The 21,842-nt window shown below is 35.8% G+C and overlaps 4 protein-coding genes and 1 non-coding gene across 6 annotated transcripts; 3 read left to right on the top strand and 2 right to left on the bottom strand.

Moving 5' to 3' along the window:
• The first annotated feature begins 282 nt into the window (after nucleotides 1-282).
• TRNAY-GUA lies at nucleotides 283-369 on the top strand. The gene is given in 2 exon segments: nucleotides 283-319; nucleotides 334-369. It is a non-coding gene; the product is annotated as a tRNA-Tyr (tRNA).
• Nucleotides 316-4,142, top strand: LOC125218920 (actin-related protein 2/3 complex subunit 4). Its single transcript, XM_048120726.1, has 9 exons — nucleotides 316-359; nucleotides 437-478; nucleotides 570-635; nucleotides 732-784; nucleotides 1,352-1,379; nucleotides 1,874-1,948; nucleotides 2,488-2,592; nucleotides 3,323-3,412; nucleotides 3,753-4,142. Exons 2-9 carry the CDS (start codon nucleotides 476-478, stop codon nucleotides 3,840-3,842), a joined length of 510 nt encoding a protein of 169 aa, XP_047976683.1. The 5' UTR covers nucleotides 316-359; nucleotides 437-475; the 3' UTR covers nucleotides 3,843-4,142.
• Nucleotides 4,143-5,077: 935 nt separating this feature from the next.
• On the bottom strand, nucleotides 5,078-5,867 carry LOC125185572 (glycine-rich cell wall structural protein 1.0-like). Its single transcript, XM_048082125.1, has 2 exons — nucleotides 5,751-5,867; nucleotides 5,078-5,552 (listed from the first exon to the last, which is right to left on the bottom strand). Exons 1-2 carry the CDS (start codon nucleotides 5,833-5,835, stop codon nucleotides 5,194-5,196), a joined length of 444 nt encoding a protein of 147 aa, XP_047938082.1. The 5' UTR covers nucleotides 5,836-5,867; the 3' UTR covers nucleotides 5,078-5,193.
• A 2,481-nt stretch (nucleotides 5,868-8,348) lies between these two features.
• Nucleotides 8,349-14,282, top strand: LOC125221541 (O-fucosyltransferase 1-like). 2 transcript variants are annotated; one of them, XM_048123659.1, is made up of 9 exons: nucleotides 8,349-8,792; nucleotides 8,869-9,016; nucleotides 9,290-9,368; nucleotides 9,493-9,563; nucleotides 10,644-10,732; nucleotides 10,985-11,108; nucleotides 11,186-11,469; nucleotides 12,090-12,219; nucleotides 13,045-14,282. In XM_048123659.1, the coding sequence occupies exons 1-9, from the start codon at nucleotides 8,785-8,787 to the stop codon at nucleotides 13,657-13,659; spliced, it is 1,548 nt and encodes a 515-aa protein (XP_047979616.1). In that variant the 5' UTR covers nucleotides 8,349-8,784; the 3' UTR covers nucleotides 13,660-14,282. The 2 variants fall into 2 exon arrangements, with proteins under 2 accessions (XP_047979616.1, XP_047979617.1); XM_048123660.1 differs by having other exon boundaries at nucleotides 8,350-8,792; nucleotides 8,872-9,016.
• Nucleotides 14,283-14,414: 132 nt separating this feature from the next.
• Nucleotides 14,415-20,461, bottom strand: LOC125221542 (TBC1 domain family member 13-like). The gene is made up of 9 exons (XM_048123661.1): nucleotides 20,037-20,461; nucleotides 19,584-19,676; nucleotides 19,137-19,241; nucleotides 18,257-18,406; nucleotides 17,975-18,073; nucleotides 17,755-17,883; nucleotides 16,542-16,721; nucleotides 15,069-15,185; nucleotides 14,415-14,720 (listed from the first exon to the last, which is right to left on the bottom strand). The coding sequence occupies exons 1-9, from the start codon at nucleotides 20,358-20,360 to the stop codon at nucleotides 14,565-14,567; spliced, it is 1,353 nt and encodes a 450-aa protein (XP_047979618.1). The 5' UTR covers nucleotides 20,361-20,461; the 3' UTR covers nucleotides 14,415-14,564.
• Between the last annotated feature and the right edge of the window lie 1,381 nt (nucleotides 20,462-21,842).

Consider the following 21,842-nt stretch of genomic DNA (forward strand, 5'->3'; position numbering starts at 1 on the left):
CATAAAAATGGTGAAATATTTTACATAAATGAGAAATATTTTAACAGTTGTGGTCGCTGCATTAATTAGCATTAATCATAAGAACTAAAAATATAAATTGTGGCATCAATCAAGTTTTAATTACGTTGATTTAGTGTTAATTAAGATAATAACAGTATTTCAGTTACCAATCGATATCCTGACATTTTCCTATGGAATATGAATTTATGGAAAATTAAAGAATAATCTTTCCATAATTGCATATATCAAATATTAAGATCTTAAATTGCTCGATGCCTCAAACCGACCTTAGCTCAGTTGGTAGAGCGGAGGACTGTAGTCGTTTCAGCTGTCATCCTTAGGTCACTGGTTCGAATCCGGTAGGTCGGAATTTAATTTTTTTAACCATTTTTTTTCAATTTTTGAAATATGACAAAATTCATCCCCAAAATCCAAGATCCGTCATTGCTCTTCCACATTTTCTGATCGCGCGATTATGGTGAGATTTTTTCTTGTAAATATTTTCCCACGCATTTAGCTCTTGCCATGTCGATGTTTCTTTCATTTTGATTCGGTTTGTATAATTGCAGGCGAACTCATTGCGGTTGTACCTAACATGCATTCGGAACACTCTAGACGCCGCCTTGTGCTTGCAGGTGCGTTTTTATTCATTTTTACTCAAATTTATCTCAGTTTGTTATTTTTTTTATTTGATCTTTTTGTAATTCTTTGTTTTGGTTTGGTTTCTGTAGAATTTCCCATGTCAGGAAGTGGAGAGGCACAATAAGCCAGAAGTTGAGCTCAAGTATGTATTTTGTAGAAAATAGTAATCAAATTATTTACTTCCATTTGGTGTATTGAACTGAATAAGATTTCGTTTTAGGATTTGGTGCAATAATGTTGTTTCAATTGGAGTAAGAAATTATTGTTGAATTTGGGAAAGAGGGGGATAGGTAATAAGAGGAAATGATGTCCAACTGGAGATTGTGTTATGGGATTTGGCTATTATGTGAAAATTAGTGTTAGTGAATCAGTTGGCTAGGCATGATTTGTCTTTGAATCTGTTCTTAGACGTTGGCATCGACATGTCACTCTTGTCGTTGAAGCTTAGGGAAAATCTCAGAATTGTCCCAATTTTGGCTCAGACTCCATTTTAAAACTACATGAGCAGATTGGGATGTAATGTAAAACTTTGTATTCGGCCATCTATGTTGGATAATGAACTATCTATTACTACTTCTCTCTATAATATGTAATGACTGGCATCAGAATGTCTATTCAGTTCATGAATTAATATAATATCCAGGATTATCTAATACTCCGTATGTAATTAGTTACATGGAAAACTTCATCACTTGCTTTGTGGTTTCAGGACCAGTCCGGAGCTTCTACTGAATCCAGTAAGAATTCTTGTTGCCTCCTTATGCTGCAACTTTTGCCACTTGTCATTGTTTTTTTATTGGTCTAAACTTTGAAGTAATAAGATCGGGTAGTCTATGGTCCTCTAGTAAGTGAAAACAAACTTGAATTGGTGGAGGAAGGTCTTGGTAAGGGGGATTTGGGTTAACTTTTCCCCTGCTATGTGTATGTTCACATAATCACATTAAAATTTATGTACAGGAGCATCATTCAGTAACATTGCGAAAGTGTGTTAGAGCAGTAGATTAAATCATCTTCTGAACAAGCCCCCTAGCAAAAGCTTTTTGATAAATTAAATGGACTTCTTTGAACTGGAGGTTGACAATTTTAAGTGATCAAGCCATGTCCACTAAAGTAGATATGGCTTAGGAGTTTAACATTGGATAATTCTTTCGTAGTAAGCAGTTTTTTTTTTATTTTGTCTTTGAGTTACTTTTTGCTTGATTTTGCTTACTTTATCTGTCTCCGGATCCAGGTTCTGATATGTAGAAATGAAGCTGAGAAATGTTTGATAGAAACATCTATAAATTCGTTGCGTATAAGCCTTAAGGTAAATTCTGGTAAGCTTCATATATTCATTGTCTACTTCTGTGCTTATTGGCAAAATACAAACCATTTTTGAAGGTTACACTATCTCAACTTAGTTGTCTATTTAATTGCTTCACCTTTTCAAAAACTGAGTAAGAGTTTGCTAATCATAATTTTCATGGCCTTGTAAAGACTCTGCATTTTATGCCAGATGTTGCTGATTAGTTATACATTTATCCTCTGTTGATACCGGTCCATACCTTTATGAGTCCTGTTGAACTTCCGCAAAATTCAAGATGGTTATATGCTCATCTCAAAAAAAACATTCTTTGGTTTAATGTGCATAATTTATATGGTAGGCCTGTCTTTAGTTTGGTTAAAAGAAGGGGTGGGGGAAAGGGTGATGATAGTGCTGATTATTGAAATTAATGGTTACTGAAGCTGTTACGATTGTGAATTTGTCAGCTGTGTTAAGGAGGGCATGTGACTTATGTAGGCCCGAACTTTTAATTCGTAGTTAATATGAGAAACCTGACACTCTTATTGTCGTTTTTGTTATAGGTTAAGCAGTCAGATGAACTTGAGAACATACTGACAAAGAAGTTTCTTAGATTTTTGTCCATGAGAGCAGAAGCATTTCAAGTATTAAGAAGAAAACCTGTGCAGGTTTGCCATATTCCTGTAGTACTATAAGCTCGTAGTCGTTGTCAAGCATCGGAACCAATATTAACTGATATATATTCTGCCATTCTAGTTTTTCACTAAAAACTCAGTGGTTTGATAAGTACACGTGTTTCTAACTATGATGGACAAATATTGGTTTTGCAAGTAAACTACACTTGCAACTGGACTTCAGGGATAAAAAAACTTTCTCATATTTCTCTCACTTGGATGAGCAAAATGAAAAACTTTAGAACGCTTTGAGGGCTTGGTATATCTTTTGCTATAATGCCTATTAGTCATTAATGTCAATGCCATCTTTTTCTAGGGAGCCATCTTTCTTATTATTGCCCACATACAGCACTTGTCCGGATCAAAATACTTTTGCAATAACCTTTCAAAACAAGAGATACATAAATCAGGGTCCAATCTTTATAATATAGAAACAAGTGATGACACAAAAAAGAGGAAAAAAAGGAATGTTAATGAACTTGTAGTCTAATGCTCCATTAAGTTGGTAGTGGAAGCTTACGGCACAAAATTTTGGAGCTATTGGAATTGTGTACACTATCTTTCATTATTTTCTTATTTAGAGTTTCCGCACGTTCTTAATGGTTGTTGGTTTTCTCAACAGTGTATTACACTCGGGTTAGGAAGGATATCAGTTTTGCTAACCTTGTTTTACCAAGACATACCCTTACAATCTGTATTCCTTCGAATTTGTTTGGTTCATCAGGGGTATGACATCAGTTTTCTCATCACCAACTATCACTGCGAGGACATGCAGAAGCGGAAACTGATAGAATTTATAGTTCAGTTCATGGAGGTAATTTTCTTTTATTTTCTCTTAGCCTCTTATACTCTAATGCCACGCGACCATATCAATACAAGACTTGTTTGACAAACCATAATTAAATTATCACACGACATTTTCTTTTTTAAATGATTGAATATAAACCTAATGTTCAGCTGTGTTTGGTTGTTTGCATTTGTTAATTATTTCTCTAGGTAAGAAAACCATAAATACACATCTCAATGCAAATCTGTTTCATGTTTATGCTTAGTTTCACACCAACTAACTATCTCATAAACCATTATGCTGAATCCCGAAAGAAGAGGGAAAAAATGAAGACTTCTAACTCCTCATTGCCATCTCTGAACTGCAGGACATCGATAAAGAGATTAGTGAACTGAAACTGTCTGTGAACACACGAGGGAGGCTCGTTGCTACGGAGTTCCTGAAGCAATTCATATGACTACTTCACTATTGGCTGAGGCAAAACCCCATCTTGTAGCATATTCTGGGAAAAGCAGTTCCTAATTGCATTGATGTGAAGCTTTGAGATGAAATTTATGAATCATAATATATAAAAGTGTGTATATTTATAAGATTTGAGACATTATAGTGTACTTATTTTGGTTTATGAGGATAGTTAGTAATTTTGCATATTTGGGTTTTATTTATTTAATATATGTTGCAATTCTAAGTGCTGAACAAATTAACTGTATGAGATATATAATGATTTAATTTGATTTTCCTTCACGTTTTTTTCTCATTAATTCTCTTAGCATTGTAACTATCACATTAGAGTTCTTCACATATTTTAGGCTTGTTTAAAATTTTGAAAATCCCGTTACTTATTTGATCAAAAATGGTTCTGATATTCCGAAGTAATGTAATAATTCGTACATACTCCATAAATTCAGAATATTTAACTTTTCAAAGCGTGTGGATTAGATTATCCATAAATTCTTTTTTAAATTTTCTTCGATTTCTGGAATATCTATTTAATATTTAAACATTATCATTATTATTGTGAGCCCCATTTGCTATTTTATACTCAAATTTTATTGGTAGTAGAAAGTAAATGTATACTTTAAGGCGAAGCAGACCTACATATTTACCAAACGCAATTTTTTTTCCTGCTGAAATTAAGTCTAAAACACAAAAATTGCTTTGTTTTTTTCCTTCCAAAAATTGGTAATTCTAAGAGTTAAAAAGACAACCTAGATTTTATGCACATATATTTCATTTCTTAAAATTTACTATATACACTAACTAACCTTCTAGATAACTTGAACTTTCAACTTATACACTAAAATAATGTTGCGACATATCAACGGTGGATTTAGGGGGTAAGAGGGGGCGGGCCGCCTCATAGATCATCACCAAACAATGCTTCATGATTTTCCCTTAAAGTCGATCAGAAACGACATGGTTGCCCAACTTGTAGTTTTCTTAACAAACAAGGTCGTTTCAAGATTTTTTTTTTTTTTAAAGAGATAGCCTTATGTTCGCGCATGATGGGCACACACTCACATATGTTTTCGTTTTCTTTAACCTATGTTGTGAAATTATAATTTTACCACAATATCCTCCTCACTTGTTCATTTTGAGATTCAAATCACTTTATTCCAATAATTGATCAGCTATAGTTGGGTGCATCTTTGATGCACATGTATGATGTTATTATTTTTTATACTAGGTAAGTAAATAATAATAGTACACCCTTTTTTATTAGTATAATGTAACAACTGATTTCACAATTTAAACACAACAATGAGAAAGAAGTTTGATGTGGCACATCTTATTGAACTATGATTTGCCTAATTTGCCTTCTCTTCACCAGCATAGTTGCAGCAACGACAACAACCGTGACGGCAGGACCCACCACCATATCCCCCGCCACGGCCTCCTCCGCCACCACGGCCATATCCGCCCCCACTACCACTACCACCCCCATTACCGCCTCCGTATCCACCCCCACTACCACTTCCACTTCCACCTCCGTATCCGCCCCCACTACCACTACCACTACCACTTCCGCCCCCATATCCTCCGCCTCCACCACTGCCACCACCTCCGCCACTACCACCGCCTCCGCCATTGCCACCGCCTCCACCTCCTCCGTTTCCTCCGCCTCCGCCATATTGATCTCCGTAGTTGTCATCATCGACCGTATTGTCTGAAAATTAGCATGCACAAAAAATAGAAACATTATTATCTCGAAATTTTGGACTCAAAATTTAGAATATATAAGTGCTACCAAAACAATTTTTTGCGTCTACTAAACGTGTATATCAAATTAACAACAATAATAAAATTATAATAGTGACAATATCAATTGCCAATAAACATAAGAGTACTAAAGAGAAGAACCTACCAGAGTCAAAGGAGTGTGCCAGTTGTGAAGAAATCAAAAGAAACATAACTAAGAAAAAACCTATCAAAGCAACTTTGAAAGCCATCTCTCTGTGAAGTACTAATAAATTTGATGATAATTTTGTAACATTTGCCTTCTCTATATATATTGATATCAAGCGATAGACTTATAGAAGTTTTAGTGCAGAAGAGGACCAAAATTAGGTGGCTGTTACAAATTAAGACTCGTTGACAAACCAATTTTATATTCACTAATTAAATTATATTCAAATATTCATAATTACATATTTGGTCAATAGATGGATGCATTGTTCTTTCTCTTTCATATAGATATGTAGCGTGCACAAGATGTAAATACTAACCATATAGGGATGAAGTAGCAGGAATAATATTATACCTAAATATATATATTCTTACCCTAAAGATTTAGGCTAAAATTTTATCTTGAAATAGAAACTATAAATTATATGTGAAATATGATTAATTCTATATAAAATACAATGAACTTGCGGTGGAAAATGATGGAGTTATCTATATCAATTTTAATTTTAAAATAATTTACTAATTTATTTTATACTACTATACTAAATGTAAGATAATAATATTTTTATATAAAATATTCCATTGACCAATTATAATAGCTTAAACTACACGTATTATGCATGATATTAAGTGTGGTCCATTTTACTACTATAAAATATGAGTGACATTAATAATTATGTGATGATAAAATAATTAATCAAAATTAGGCAAACCAAAAAATCATTGTTCTTTGAGCTTACATATTCTTTTGATTCATTCAAAAAATCATTGTTTCCAATAAAAATTTCTGTGTGTATTAACGTTTGAAAGTGTAGTTTTGCTAGCCATTGTGAGTGGACTAGGATTTGTTTGCTTGCTTAATTTTAGTACTAGTATAATTCCAAGGCTTTGATATGTAGTGTGGTATATGGAATCATTGGAATGTAGTGTTTTCTTAAATTTGTTTGGGAAAAGTATATTTTTCCAGCTGCACTGTGGTCATTTATAAAGACTGCAACTTGAACTACTTTTTTCATTAATCATTACTAAAATCAAGCTGAACTTTTGCTAACCTTAAAGACTGCAACCTATACTAGTTTGTTTGTGCTACTTACGTAATTCACCTACAACCACCGAACTACTAATGTCACAGTTCACCAAATTGCTCACAGCTATCATTTGCATTGCACTTTCAACTGGGGACGACAAAAATGAAGCGTTAACTTGCCTTCGCAAGCCAACGTGCACGAGTGTTAACTTGTTCAACATGTCTTCTTAGTTAAGCTGAGCTGCAGTGCCTTCTATTGAGCCTTTGGTTTCTGAAACTTCACATATCCGAAAATTCCCAAGAAATAGTCTACCTTTGGATCCCATCCCCGTTGCTGAGCACAACAGTACATCAAGAACGCATTGGCAAAGTATGAGTTGAACCCCATGCAAATGTGCCACTCTCCACAGCCCTCGGGATTGAAGTACCAACGAGAAATGTCCTTGCAAAACAGACGGTTGACATGCCAGTAGAGACTAGGCTTGCAATGTACAGCTTTGCAAGTCACTTAGCTGATCAGTCTTCTGTGACAAAATAGTACTTTAATGATAGCAAATCATATAGATAAATCATAAACCTAGACTCATTTTAATTAGCATCCAATCGCTGCCAATTGAAAGTAGTATCATATATGTGAAGTACACAGAGCCTCTTCTCAAAGCGCTGTCTTAATCAATTCACGAGACCAATGAGTGCTAAAAGGATGCCTGGAGCGATCGAGATGGTATTGAAAAACTCTGCAAATAAGACGAGTGCACGTAATTTGGCTCACACCACTCATGTGTAGATGTGACAGGACCCCAGAAACTTGACACACCATCTGCCATACCTCAGGCAGGTGGGATTTTCCTCTTCAGAGAATGCCTCAGGACTTGGAACAATTTCCACTAATCCTACTGGAAAATGCAAGCAGAAGAAGCCATGCAAGTGTACAAGCAATAGTGTTTACTGAACATTGCTTTTCTTCACAACCATTTTAGGAAGCTGAAAAGGATCAATACAAATCACTCAACACGATATTCATACTTCCATAGCGAAGGCGAATGGCTTTGCTTAGTGCAAGGTAGTTTCCATTCTTCGGTCAGGAAATGCATTTTAGACTAGTTAAAACACAGAGGCACATACTTCTCCATTCACCATCAATTTAAAAAAAAACGGAAGATCCATAAATATTGTGGTTGATAATTCGAAAGTTTTAACTGATCCAAGGGTGGCAGAATTGCTTACTTGCTCAATGGATCAGCCCTGACAATAACATAAAACTTCTAATAGCAGTCAAAATCCCCAACAATAAAGAGGGGTAGCAAAGACTGCCTCTGTTCAACTCTACATATCCACAAGCTTTTACAGATACTGAAAAACTAGTTAACAAATCAGTTATGATGCATTCTCCAAATCACTAGGGGAAAATTGAGAAAACAACATAGAGAAGCAAATAGATATACTTGTTGATTAATTTCTACACATTACAAAAAAAAAAAAAAAATAGTTTTTTTTTTTTTGAAAAAAAAGGAACCTTCACTTTCACTCATCGATGTGCAATTCCATCACAACAAATTCTGCATAGAACACCACAAAAAGGATTCACCTTTCCAAACGGATCTGGACGGACACACCGGAAAACTTCAAATTCCGCCGGATTGATGCAGTTTCACCGCCGTATGCGTACAAATCAATCTGCATTCCCACGCGCAACTGAAGGCATTCAATGATCTCCTCTCTCTCTCTCTCTGAACAATTTTCAGTTTATTTAGTTTCGCGGAATTCCAAAATGCTTGATTTTGGCATGCTAGGATTTCTTCCCACGCGTGGCGCCGCGCGTGGCGGGAGTTCACATCTGAACCGTTGGATCTAACCGGCAAAAGGATCCGACCCGTCGGGAGTGAGTTCATAGCCAATACTGAAGAGCAGAATTACAGCTGAATTTCAAACTTTCCTTCATCTATCGGCTGAATAAGCTTCCAAAATGAGAAGGTGGAAAAAATGTACATGCATTTGATTCAATTTTAGCTCGGATCCGGTGAGCTGAATGTGTTTTGAAATGTGACAGCAGGCCGGGGCATCGGCACCAATCAAAGCAATCCGGAGTTAAGGGCATGTTTGGAAGACTATCGTTTGCTGTAATCGTTCTGGTGATCTGCACTGTTTCGCTATGGTCCACTGTAAAAAGCACCACGCGATCCATCTCTCGATCAGAGGTACATAATTTTTGGGGTTTTACTTAGCTGAAGTTATTGGCGCGCAGAAATTTGCTAATTTTTATTGAAATTGAAATTGAAATTGAAAATGCAGGGAATTGGAGATAACAGAATTTAGGGCTACTTTTTTCTAACATAGTAGTAGCTGCTTTTGTAGTTAGGAACTACTAAGAATTACCTATTCCAATACTAGAAGATTATATGCCTTAGTGATGAGGACTCATTGAAACTAGAGTACATTGTGCTTAGCTATTATACTTTTTTGATAAGCAGATTGAAGTTGATGCACTTTGGGATACAGCTGCTTCTGGTGGATGGAGGCCATCATCTGCTCCGAGATCTGATTGGCCCCGTATGATTTTCTTTAAGTTTTTGTTCTCTGTTGCATTTTTTGTGTTCTCTTGAATATGTGCATCTGTTTTGGTTTATTGTTGTTCATATGTGGTGTTGTTCTTTCTGTCAATCTGCCTGTGCAGCTCCTCCAGCAGAAACTAATGGGTACTTACGAGTTCGTTGTAATGGTGGCCTCAATCAGCAAAGAAGTGCGGTAAGTAATATGGTCTTAGCAAGATTTCATAATTGTGCTCATGTTTGCAATAATTTCTTGATATTTGAATAACATCAATTATTTATCCTATAGACGTTCGGACTTCCTCTGGGTTGAATAACATCAAAAAATTATGCACTCATCACGTGCCATTTATTTAATTTTGAAATCTAGGGGCGTATAAAGAGCTCAAGGATTTTGGGACCCTTAAAATGGAATTCAGTCTATGCTTCTTGTATGATTCCTTAAGTTATCTGGACACTCGTTTGCCCTTTATTAGTTGTCCTACAGATAATTAACTTGAAAGCTAGTTCAAGTTTTGAACAACTACCTATTCTACTTTCTTAGGTGATTGTACTACTTAATTCAAATTCATAAAGAAAAAAAAGGTATTCTTCACTTTCTTTCACCATTTGACAGATGCAGAGTCTGGGTTTATTAGTTTAGAATATTTTTCAGTTACTTTCCACGTTTTGAATATGTACATACGAAGCTTGGAGAAACTTTCTTCGATACAATTTTCTTGGAATAAAAGTGACTTCGCTTTTTTTATGTACTTAATCAGTGGATTTATATCTTTTCAGCTGCTGTTAGAAATGCAACTCTTGTGTTTTTGGTTAATTACCATGCTTCATGTTTACCAATTAGAGACTCATAAGATTATTCAAATTTAGGCAGACACCATCTTCTTCAGTTTCAGAGATTTAATATTCAGACTAAAGCTTGTCTGTATACCATTTACATTTTTTGGTTATAAAACGATAACAATTTTTGCAAAGATCGGCATGAAAGACCCTCAGAGCATGCAACTGTTGGCTATTGACTCTTGATCAATCTTTGGCTGCTCTATTTTCTTATTTCTGTTTATGAATTCCACTCATGACATCATTTTTATGAAGATCTTGTATCAGCATCGTAGATAATACAGTGAAAACTTATCATCCTCCAGTTGACTTGATAGAGTAAGAAGAGAACATTTTGGTTTATATTATCAGAAAAAAGAATTTCTCATCTTGAATTTATAATTTGTTGGTGAAATTTGTAAATCATCTGATTCGGTTCCCTCATATGGTATTCTAGATCTGTAATGCTGTGCTAGCTGCTCGAATCATGAATGCTACTCTTGTGCTTCCTGAACTGGATGCAAATTCCTTCTGGCATGATGACAGGTGCCAATTTCTAAAACAATGTGTCATATATACATGTTGTACTTTTCATGGGATCTTCTGTTCTGGAGCTTTAGTATCTACAATCTCTTCACTAGCCCATGGTGGTGAATGAAATGAGTATCAACTCATAGTCAAATAAAGAGGCTTTATTCACTGTCCAGAAAAGCTGAGTCCTTTAAAGGAGCTCCTGCATTCAATCTTATTTCATCGCAACTGAGTCTTTGTGTGTATGTTATATATGTTCTTCCGCAGTGGTTTTCATGGTGTTTATGATGTCGAGCATTTTATCAAGTCACTGAAATATGATGTACGAATAGTAGAAAGCATTCCGGAAGTCAAGAAAAATGGGAAGACCAAGAAGCTGAAAGCTTTTCAGGTGAAGCTCTTTATCATTGGATAAATTTTGCAAGATGCATTTTTCACTGTTAGATACTGACAGATGTTTTTGTTCAGATACGGCCTCCTAGAGATGCTTCCGTCAGTTGGTATACAACAGATGCTTTAGCAAAGATGAAAGAGCATGGTGCTATTTATCTTACACCATTCTCACATCGTTTGGCAGAAGAGATCGATAACCCTGAGTACCAGCGCCTAAGGTGCAGAGTGAATTATCATGCCTTACGGTTTAAGCCTCACATTATGGAGCTCAGCAACTCAATTGTGAATAGACTCCGTGCACAAGGTCATTTCATGGCCATACATCTTCGATTTGAGATGGATATGCTGTCATTTGCTGGGTAAGTTCCTATATGGTTCCACTGAAATTGAAGATGAGGAAGTCAGGAATAAATTGTTCCAAATCTTTGGTTACTTTAATGTAATATGGAGTAAATTGTTTCAAATTTTGGTTACTTTTATGTTTTCTTTCTCATTTGTTGTTTATAGGAACAAAGTGAGCTGGATGAGAATTGGCTAATTTTGACTTGTTGGCACTTGTATCACAAGCTAGTAAATATGCCTTGTGTCAATTAAAAGTCATTTAGCTAGAGAACATTTAAGGAGTGGTCCATTTATTCATGATGATAGCCTGAACTAACATAAAATAACGTATATTTATGTAAAAATTAAGTCTTCAGTAATTATATATATTACCTCTGTCACAAAAAATTTGACACATTGTGGGCGCAGTCACGAGTTATAATAAAATGGTTGGTGGTTAGGGTCCCACTTTAAATGTGTGTTGAGCTGTGTGGATCCTACTGCTATAGATGGACCATGGCAAATATTTCTTGGATCCGAAAAGGAAACTGTGGCAAATTTTTCGTTGACGGAAGGAGTATATAGTTTTATCTCTAATAAAAGGAAAAGATATGCATATGTAACAAGTTCAAGCCATGCAACTTCTGTTATCTTTCAGGTGTTTTGATATTTTTACTCCTGAAGAACAAAAGGTCCTGAAGAAATACAGGGAGGAAAATTTTGCACCAAAAAAACTTGTTTACAGTGAAAGAAGGGCGATTGGAAAATGTCCTCTAACTCCAGAAGAGGTAATCCTTCAACTTGTCAAATTATATTCACCATCATTTGCATGTTTGAGGTATATCAAGTAGTATAAAAAAAAATTGTGGCTTACTGGTGATGTACCTTATGCTTCTTTTAGTTTAACTTCCACATGATCTTCCATTCTCTCAAAAGAAACAAAATGCTTGTACCATAACTAATGTGGCAGAAGAATATCACATAAGATTATGATTTACACTTTTGCTGGTGTAGTGGCTAGTTGCTTCCTTTCCTAGTTAGCATTGTCGGTGCCTCTTTCTGTGAAAGAAGTAACACAATCCTCTTAAACATGAAAAAGCATTTTGCTCTAGTATATTTGCAGAAACCTTTTAAGCAGCATGGAAAATTGGAACGGTTAACCTATCAAAGAAATTCAACTCTTTTACCTGAATACTATCAAAAGTTTTGTGCATAATTTTCTATAAATTCTGCTTCCCATCTATCCATAATAATGCTGGTAAATCAAATTTTGGTCTCTCTATTTTTTGCTTTCTTTTTATCTATTATGGTTGTGATGGCAGTTTATAATAAAGATCACTTGTCATGAATTGAATCTCTTGACGTGCAATCTACTAATGAAAGGCCATGATAAATATGGTATTTGGGCTAGTTACTAGTACTAGGCTAGAATATAATCAACGAAAGACCATGATAAAGAAGGATCAAAGTAAACAAATTGCAGATTCATCACCAAGCTGCATAATATGGTATTTGGGCTAGTTATTGGGATTAACTCGATTTATACGGACTAATAGTACAATCATTATAGCATAATTATCAATTCATTGAAATGATACTTTAATGACCTGCAGGTTGGTCTGATCTTGCGATCTATGGGTTTTGACAACTCGACCAGAATATTCCTTGCAGCTGGCGAACTTTTTGGTGGTGAACGGTTTATGAAGCCTTTCCGGTCTTTGTTCCCTCGCCTTGAGAACCACATTTCATTAGACACCAGTGGTGAACTTGGCAAGAATAGTCGTGGTTTGGTGGGGTCTGCTGTGGATTATATGGTCTGTCTGCTCTCAGACATATTCATGCCAACATATGATGGGCCCAGCAACTTCGCAAATAATCTTCTTGGCCACCGCCTATATTATGGTTTCCGTACAAACATAATACCTGACAGAAAAGCGCTTGCTCCTATCTTCATTGAGAGGGAGAAGGGGCATACAGCTGGTTTTGAAGAATCTGTTAGGCGCGTAATGCAAAACACGAACTTTGGCGGGCCTCACAAGCGGGTCCAGCCCGAGTCATTTTACACGAATTCATGGCCAGAGTGCTTTTGTCAGATGTCAGCAGCCAATCCAGCCGACAAATGTCCACCCGATAATGTCCTGGATATCTTGGACAGCCAGTTGGATAAAGGAGGAAACGATGATCCTGAATCTGCCACTTCAAACTCAACATCCATCGTTGGAAAGTAGGATTACATACGAGCACTAATTAGGACAAGTCCAGAATCCCTAGAGCTATATCATGATGCCAAAATGCAGCTATTGGTGGTATTCCAATTTGGCTCTGCAGCTGCAGGTACTCCAATTCTTCTGTTACTGTTTGCATCTTATAGAGATCAATACTCCGTTCACAAAAAAAATGCCACAATTTTGTTTTTCGGTCCGTCCACTACTCACCACACGTTAAAAGCGGGACCCTTACTCCATTCTCACACCACCAACAATTATATCAAGACCGATGGCATCCACAACGTGACAGATTTCAGATGGAAGAAATACGTTGTGCGATGCTTTCGTCTATTGGCCGATTGTTTCTTTGGCATCTTCGGAAGCCTCTACATGGACTGAGCCGGTGGGTGAAGTAGAGGAGGGTTCAGAGTGGTATATTTTGATGTAAGCATATTTTACTGAATCTGGGCAAGTGTTCGTTTAGGATGATTTTTAATGGAGTTTGTGTTGCTTATTCAAGTTTATTCTAATCTGCATTGTATTCTTTCTTTTTTCTGGGTGAAATAGTGAGTTATCCAAAGAAAATGAACTAGACTATTGTATTCTTTCTGATTCGACCACTATATCTAACATCATTACCTATATGAACTCAGACTTATCATTTGATTTATTTAAGAGAGTGTTTATTTTAAGTGTTGTATTGAATAAAATCAGACTGGGGTAGGTTTGGTTTAACAAATTAGATACTACTGAGTTTTATGAATGTTGTCACAGCATTAATATCAAATAATCTTACATTAATTCAATCTCCAAACAAGTTAATTTAAAAACATGTTCAAATTCCTAGCAAACCACATTTACATCCAGCAGTTTTACAAAAGGACATGAAGAATATTTGATGAAATATCCGAAAATCTGACGCAAGATCAGAGAACCCGCAGCTTGTTGGCAACATAGAGAAGGTGGCTGATGTTTGTTGATGGGTAATTCTGCAGCAGCTTAAGATTCGAAGTGAAGTCACCAGCAAGTAGACGCTTCCGCACAATAATTAGCATTGCACAACAAACTCGCAGCAGCGTTTCCTGCAATTCATTTATTTGTTGCTCGTTAATTCAACTTGATCGATATAAGTGATGCCAGAAAGAGGGAATGAACATTGCAAATTGCAAGTTTAATAATCAGCAAGAGAGTGAATGAACATGGCAAATTGCAAGTTTAATGTATTGGTGAATCAGCTGATTCGACAAAAACACTACCAGCACATTTAAAAGAGCTTTAGTCATCAAAAAGTGTTATTTAACTTGTTTCATCTCCAGATTTAAATTTAATGATATCTTTGCACGGATCAATTTTCTTAAGCACTTACGTCTTGATTAATAATATGCAAGAGACAAAATTAGATAATCGATACTAAGAATAGATCGGCTTACTTGAGGACCATCGGGGTCACTTAATAGTGTATCCCAGATTATGAGACTGTCTGTGAAAGTAAATTCTTGAGTCAAAAGGAGTGTAATCCATCTGAATGCATAAAACTGTGGGTTGACCTGCAACACAACCACATGAGCAATATTAAAAACAATTCATCGGCTATACTCCTAACAGTCAACCATAGTTACAGGGTGCATGAAGTGCATCGTATCTCTGGCCCGGTTTATGTAAACAACTTGAGCAGCACACATTGGTGGTGTGAGCAAAATATGAATGATTTGAGAAAAAAAAAACAAGAAACAAAAGTAGTAAAAGGTAAAAGAGAGGGATAACTTGGTTTGAACAATGGGTCCTCAAACATGTGCATAATCAAATACATAGCTTTATCAACATGGTCATAAACAAAACTCAAATCATTCACCTTGCAAATTGACAACAATAAGAGTTCTAATTCCATAGGTCAAATCTAGTCCTAGTTGCATGAAACAAAAAATCAACATGATAGTAAGTCTTCTCATGCTCATATTGAACATCATTATTTTGCTAACTGATGATTGACCTCTCTAGTGCCCCTTAAATTGGATTTATTCCTCTTCCTCAGCCACAACTGGACATGTGGTATATATAGGTAAGCTAGAGTTCTTGACATTGCCCTCAATTATGTAAAGTTTAATTCAGTTGGATTTCAAATCCTAATTACTTAGTTCCAAGTCTAGAAATCTAGAAACTCCTATAATACCAGATAGTAACTAATAGTCCAATAATCAACCATAATGACAAGATCATGGCAAGTCATAAAGACATGATCATGGATTCGAACCGTTCTCCATAACAACTATTCTGGAAGCAAAATATTACAGGTAATAGAATGAATTGGCAATATTTCTGGGCAACGATAGTTCCAATAGCCTTGATGAAGTAAAATCTATTAGGCTTACTCAGTGCAGTGGAAGTTGTTAAGATGACTTCCTCTCAGTTTGCTAAATAGGAATCAAATACTAGATTACTAACATAGTCAAATGAAAAAAAGATTTGTAGATAATATAACAATAAATGAAAGAACCATGTTACAGGCGAATATAGTTCGTGATGTGTAATCTCTTGCACTATTAAATCATTAATTGGGTGCTGCACCAAAAATGAGATGGCCACATTGCATTTTACTTCAACAAACAATAACGGTGTTGATTCCTCTTGTGCTCTATTGTGAGTCTCCATTTTTCCTAATATCAAGGAATATGACATGGATTTCTCATATTTAAACCACTGAGTTTGATACCCTTTTCTGAGAAGCTACAAAAAACTAACAACTCTGACGATGAAATGTCACTTTTGAATAATACAAGATCAGTATCTCAAGTTTTCAAATAGGTTAACTTTAATCATTCATATTCAGTATGCATTTAATCTAGAAAATCTGAGGATGGGTATAATTTATTGTCTACTATCAAGCGGTAAGCAGTGAATCTTACTTTGGATGTGAACTCAAGATGACGCCAGAGCTCCTCATCGTGATCCTTAAGAAGTTGTGATAACCTTGTAATGGTAGCACGGATACCCACAACACTGTTATCAAGTTGCTGAACAAAATTGTCCCTGAACCCACTCAATAACTCCACAAAGCAGAAGAAAGTGTCTGCTTCAGCACAAACCTGCATAATTGCCAAAAGAAAATGGTAACTGTAAAGAAACCTAACATGAATACGCAATAATAAATCAGCCCTAGCTCCACAAGAAAGAAACCACATAAAATTGTTTTATTCCCGCTTGAAACAACATTTGAGAGTTGCAAACATACATACATATTGCACATGTCTATACCGGTTAGCTTTACTGTTTGGCCATAATTTTGAGTTTCTCCTATCAATTAATAAGCATGTCATTTTGGCTATAAGGTGAGCAGAAGAACCTATTATTTGAACATTCAAGTTAATAAAAAGTTAATGACTACAAATGGCAATGCGATGTTAAAGAGCCCTAATTATGTTATATTCATGTTGGACTTGTTAGCCAATTTAAACTATAGGTCCTGATTAGTTTATCATGAGTAATACCATATTCAGAGCCCCTATTATGTTAAGACTCTTGTTGAACTAGCTACGCTATTCAGATCATAGGCTTCACATTACTTTACAATGAATTATACCACATAAGCTCTCAAGCACCAGGAGTTGTCACACACTCAGACAATCTACAGTGTGAGTTCAATACGTCAGTGTGGCAGATCATACTGAAAGACTGCGTGTAGGGTTACTCTAAAGAACTCGGTTCATTCACAAATCAAAACCTACAAAAACATATTTTGTTATCTCTTTTCATCGTAGTTTATCTCGTTTGTTGTATAGTGGGACATTGGGTGGTTAAACTAAGTGCTTTTACTGAGGCCCAGACAATTTTTAATTATTGAGCCCTGAAACTAATACAAATGTAAAGAAGAAAAAGCCATAATATGCTCACATGAATATGCAGAAGACAGGGATGGAATAATGTTAACATCATGTCCAGCGGTAGAAAATGAAAAGGCGCCAATGTGATTTAAAAGTATATAAAGTTTATATTTCAGATCAGAGAATAACTTAACAAGCTTATTTTTTAATTCATTTGTGTAAACAACTTCTAAGGGAAAAGGTTACTCTAGGTCATATTAACCAAAAATGTAAAGCAGCATCGAGAAACATAGGTTACCGCATTCTCCTCACTAGGATCACTTTTGAAGATATAATATAATGGCGCCAATATTTCATTCATCCCTTGCACATATCTTATTCCCGGATTTAGCTTCGCAAAAACAATCAATATGCTTCGTAAAGCCTCCTGAAAAGAAAAACATGCGTAGGGGAAGGAAAATAAATATGTATTACTACCAGCTATAAGAAAAATGAAAAAGAATTGATTCTAGGTTCACCTGGTTGGATTTAGCAAAAGCTGAGTCTCCTGAGAAAAAGTGTATGTCTGGATGTGTCCGCATAACATCCCGGTCAATTTGTTCCACGACCTCTGTCTCCTACAAGTAATACATGCCGGTGTTACAAAGAACTAGAGCTTGGATTGGCATGAACTATTAGGGATGTTGTTTGGGACAACTTTAGAGTTGAGACTAAGAATTTCCATATTCGAGCATGAGAATGTGCATAGGTAGCATCAGAAGTGTGAAATGACGTCTTATGAAGATGCTATATAATTCTACCTGGAAGAACTGATTCCATATGCTAGTCTTCCCAAGACTTAAGGGATGCTCTCCATGACTTATCTCTGATCTTGAGAGGAATCGTGGACTGCCTGTATCCGATTGATGGTTCTCAGGACTCTCCTCTTCCAGTCTCCTTGCAATCTCTGACTAACTAGCCATGAAAACAGTTGAGAACATTTCGAAAGATTGAAGATGGTAAAAAAAATTCCACGGGTTATTTTTTTATTTTTTCCACAGTATTCATTCATTTTAAACAACACAGTTTTAAAAAGCACTCTGCTCATTTGTAATGCTCTGGTGTGTTTGCAGAAACAGATAAACCACAAATCACTTGAACAGATGAGAACGAAATGAACATCAAAAGCTGAAGCAATACAATGTGGCCATGTGGGTTCTAATATAGAAAGGTAAACGAACTCAGCATGTAATTATCAGCACGTAGTAGAAAGATTGAGCAGTTCAACAATTCAGGAGTGAAAATATCGAACAAAAGAGATTCTCAGCTAGTGACATTTTTTTATGAAAATAAAGGATCAACTTTATTTCTCTCAGAGATCAACCTTACTTGATCATTTACCAGTTCACAATTTAACTTTATTCTCTTTTCACAAAGTTTTCCTGCTTATGCATAAAAGGGGCCAGCACGCCAAACATGCAGCAATGTCCAAATGACAAAAGGAATAACATGGCATGACTTCAATAGAAATATTTCTCACAACTCACCATAAATCCATTTTTTGCTATCTGTTTAATCCCGACTTCAAAAAATAAGTTTATTGCTTTTCCAGGTGCAAAGGTACAGGTGCAAAGGTATATCTCAGATGGAGGCAATATTAAATATTTACATCTTTTAGCTAAGTAATTTTTGAAGACTTACAGGATTCACTAGCAGCTCCTCTTTAAATTGCTTATACTGAGATCGTTTTTTGGCCAATTCTGAAGACCAGAGTGAGTGATCAGCTGGTAGATACCCCAATAGTACCTGCAAAGAATCCATATTCCTTGGAGTCATATACATACTCTACGTAAAATGAGAAGCGCTGCTTACATTCACTTATTTGACTTTTTAGGACTATCTCTGATTTTGGTTGGGAACCTACTTCTAATTTCTGTTACGTTCAAGTTCGGCGTGCCAACTTAGACTATCAAGAAACCCTAGGTTGCACAAGCATCAGGCCCACAAATTCACAATTTCCTTCAAGATGGTTTTATTCTCGGGGAGGATGGTGATATCAATTGTGAGCATGGAAAATAACTTATCATTTAATAATGGCATCATCTGTAACTCAGCTGCATTAACATATTACCAAACCCACAACCATACCTTCCACACCATTGCGCGAATACCAGCTCCATCAGGTAGGCCCTGTAACGCTAGTCTCCGTATTTCGCCTACATTTATAACCTTCTTTGACAACTACATATACCAATAAAACTTCAGTGAATAAACACCAATATTTGAATATCATCCACATAACAACGATGTATCAACACAAATGCCAGCATAAAAGAATCGATAACATCAGTATGAATTATGAAATGCCTAAATGTTTTCCTTTGCAATTTATCACTCTTAAGCTGAATCAAATCATGACAGATAGAAACGACCAATACACTGTGACTAATGATACTATACATGCAAAGCACGAAAGCCAGTTGTGCACAAATGTTATAACAGTATGCTGATTTTCCTCCAACAAAAAGTCAATTTCATGAATCATACCTAATTTTACTAGAATTTCAAAAAAAATAAAAAAACAATTCCAGCACCAAAAACCTCGTTCAAAATCTGATTCTGCCGAGTGACGTCCTTGACAGAAGGAGACGCCTCTGCTGCAGGAGCGGAGCAATCCGATGACCGGCCGTCCGCCTCATCACTGCAGCACGGACTCGCATTGTTCTCCGAAGCACCGCCCAGCGGATCCCTGCCTTCTCGATTGGCGTCGTGAGAGGCGGGAGAGGACACCTCCGGCTTAGGCGGCGGCGGCCTCTCGGCGGGTGGCGGCGGAGACGGAGGCGGCGGGTCGGCGGCGGCGTGATGCGGCGAGGGAGCGGACCAGAGAGAGCTGTTGAGCCAATCGGGGACGCGTTTGTTCATCATAATCGGCGGCGAGATCGGATTGGGAATTGGATCGAAGAGGAGCTACAGATGAATTGAAATTGGAGTGAGTGGAATTTCGATTATTTGGAAGCCGAACCTACGTGTGCTTGGGGAAATGGGGAACAGTCAGAAATGTTACTTCCTCCGTCCCATATAAGTTGAGACAAAACTTTTGAATACGAAGATTAATAATTTGTAGTATTAAATAAATAGGAGCAATGAAAAAATAGGAAAGACTAGAGAGAGTAAAGTAAATAATGGAATAAAGTAAGAATGATTAGATGTTTTGTCTTTTGTTAAAAAAAAATGACTTAATTTTGTTGAGACGGACTAAAAAGGAATACGACTCAACTTTTATGAGACTAAGAAAGTACTAATAATAAGTTAAAACATTTTTTTCATGTTTAACCACATATGTTCCAAATCATAGAATCGGATTAATGTATTACACGGATGTGCCGATTAAAGCCGAGAGCCTCCAACAGGTTTTTGAACCCATAACATGGCAACAATTCAAATCCAAGGGAGGGCATGATTTTACCTTTCCTTTATAAAAAATTATTCTACAAGAAAAGGGGTATTTGAAAATGTATTTTATCCTGTTTAGTTTTGTGAATTATTTCAATGAAAAAGTATAAAGTTAATTATTTTTTTTGTCTTTCAATTTATCTCTTCTCTTGAAGTTTATTGTATATTTAACTTTTAGAAAAGGTAAACAAAAATTTATCTTCTCAATTTACCTTTCCCCTTAAAGATGTTTCAATGATGTTGGTTAATGACAAGTCTTCAAGAATGGGCATATCCAAATTTAATCTCTAGTTAAACTCATCGACATTATACTACGGAGTATCAAATAGTGGGAAAAGAATTAGATCAGATGACCTACAAGAATTAAAAATCTCCATGTTAGTAATTTTTCTTTCGTATATTTAAGTATTTGATAAAATATCGTCCACATAACATTCAAACCATGGATGGGTAAGGATAATTTTTAGAAATTCAGATTCGAATCAAAGGGTGAAATGACAAGATTATCGAGTTTTCGTATAAAAAAGAAGAAATGCAATAATAGCAATCTATTTGTTCATTAGGGTTATGCATAAGATCATCTATTGAGAATTTATACATGTCTAATGCATTATAGTATGAAAATTTCGTGAATGAAATATTCGATTTTCAAAAGTTATACTATGAGATTCTCATAAATCATTTCAATATATCCCTAACAATGTAGTGCTACAAATGATGGTGGCTAACGTGGTACATGAGACCCTTCCTATTAAACAAATAAACTTATCACACTTTGATAGAAATTAATTTTAGTGAACCCAAATTATGTTTAAAAAATATAACTATTTCTCGTAGAAGAATGTTGTATACTTATTTTTTATATATGAACATGCAATTTCAATCCAATATTTTCAAATAATTTGTTAGGCTTGATTTGGCCCATTCGACTAGATCCAATAATGTTTATTCCAT

The sequence above is a fragment of the Salvia hispanica genome, chromosome 4, assembly GCF_023119035.1.
Source record: "Salvia hispanica cultivar TCC Black 2014 chromosome 4, UniMelb_Shisp_WGS_1.0, whole genome shotgun sequence".
Classification (NCBI taxonomy): domain Eukaryota; kingdom Viridiplantae; phylum Streptophyta; class Magnoliopsida; order Lamiales; family Lamiaceae; genus Salvia; species Salvia hispanica.

Excerpts from the sequence above, each read along its gene's own strand:
- LOC125221541 (XM_048123659.1), top strand. Across the intron at positions 9,369-9,492 it reads TCCGAGATCTGATTGGCCCC|CTCCTCCAGCAGAAACTAAT; the intron begins GTATGATTTTCT and ends CTGCCTGTGCAG. Across the intron at positions 11,109-11,185 it reads AGAAGCTGAAAGCTTTTCAG|ATACGGCCTCCTAGAGATGC; the intron begins GTGAAGCTCTTT and ends GTTTTTGTTCAG.
- LOC125185572 (XM_048082125.1), bottom strand. The coding sequence starts at position 5,835 with ATGGCTTTCAAAGTTGCTTTGATAGGTTTTTTCTTAGTTATGTTTCTT. Across the intron at positions 5,553-5,750 it reads GGCACACTCCTTTGACTCTG|ACAATACGGTCGATGATGAC; the intron begins GTAGGTTCTTCT and ends GCTAATTTTCAG.
- LOC125218920 (XM_048120726.1), top strand. Across the intron at positions 785-1,351 it reads AAGCCAGAAGTTGAGCTCAA|GACCAGTCCGGAGCTTCTAC; the intron begins GTATGTATTTTG and ends TTGTGGTTTCAG. Across the intron at positions 3,413-3,752 it reads TTATAGTTCAGTTCATGGAG|GACATCGATAAAGAGATTAG; the intron begins GTAATTTTCTTT and ends TCTGAACTGCAG.
- LOC125221542 (XM_048123661.1), bottom strand. The coding sequence starts at position 20,360 with ATGATGAACAAACGCGTCCCCGATTGGCTCAACAGCTCTCTCTGGTCC. Across the intron at positions 19,677-20,036 it reads AGAATCAGATTTTGAACGAG|TTGTCAAAGAAGGTTATAAA; the intron begins GTTTTTGGTGCT and ends TGGTATATGTAG. Across the intron at positions 17,884-17,974 it reads CTTTTGCTAAATCCAACCAG|GAGGCTTTACGAAGCATATT; the intron begins GTGAACCTAGAA and ends TTTTCTTTTCAG.